Raw genomic sequence first — 794 nt, forward strand, 5'->3', positions numbered from 1 at the left:
AGGGAGGCCTCCCGCGAATTCCCACCCGGATTCTGCCTGCGAGGCAGCCACCCACACCCTCCCCGCCTGTTAGAAACGAAGTGTCGTGTTGTTTTTGCATCCTAGTGTTGGGAGCGTATGGTTGGGTTTTGTGTTGGTTTTAATATATACCGTAGTGTTAGGGATATAATAGTCTTAAGAGAAGTGAGATTTCTGCACATCCCAAGGGCACCTGAAGTGGTTTTACAGTCCGAGAAGCTGAGGGACTGAATTGGGCTCCATGTGGGGGATCATGGAGTAGGATTTGTGGCCGGGATCAGACCCAGCGTGTCCTGCTCCTGGGGCAGGAGGGCACCGGGGTGCAGGTCATGGGGGGCTGGGGAGGCAGCCAAGGGGCAGGAAAGGTCAGAATTACACCTTAAAAGGTAAAAAGTGACCTGCTAGAAGGGAATGTGTGAACAGGGGCAGGAAACCTACAGGATCATTAGAAGCTTCGGAGAGGCTGGAAATCCTGGAGTGCCCAGCCAGGGGAGGGAACTTTGTGTCAGGAATAGGGAATACAAACAGTTATTCACCTGGCTATGGGTGTGCCTGCTTGTTTGGGGCACCCGCTCTTGCCAGAGTGTCAACAAACTGTGCTTGGGCCTGTTTGTTGGCGCCACAAACGCTTCCCACGCGCCTGCCCCGTTTTTGTCAGGGCAGAAGGGCGGGTGCCCAGAGCTGACCTGGCGCCCTTGTCATCCAACGTCCTCACAGCAAATCGATTTATTAGCTGAAGCGCAAGCAACACACGCTGGAAGAGCCGCGGTGGCAGC

At 54.9% G+C, this 794-nt stretch overlaps 1 protein-coding gene across 1 annotated transcript in view; it reads right to left on the reverse strand.

The window, feature by feature from the left end:
- The window catches only part of SDHB (succinate dehydrogenase complex, subunit B, iron sulfur (Ip)), a 14,148-nt gene extending 13,428 nt beyond the window's left edge, over positions 1 to 720 (reverse strand). Inside the window, exon 1 of the mRNA XM_009995785.1 lies at positions 705 to 720. Coding sequence (XP_009994087.1) covers positions 705 to 720 — 16 coding nt within the window. The remainder of the gene's footprint in view (positions 1 to 704) is intronic.
- Positions 721 to 794: the final 74 nt, after the last annotated feature.

The sequence above is a fragment of the Chaetura pelagica genome, unplaced genomic scaffold (assembly GCF_000747805.2).
Source record: "Chaetura pelagica isolate M959 unplaced genomic scaffold, ChaPel_1.0 scaffold234, whole genome shotgun sequence".
Lineage (NCBI taxonomy): Eukaryota > Metazoa > Chordata > Aves > Apodiformes > Apodidae > Chaetura > Chaetura pelagica.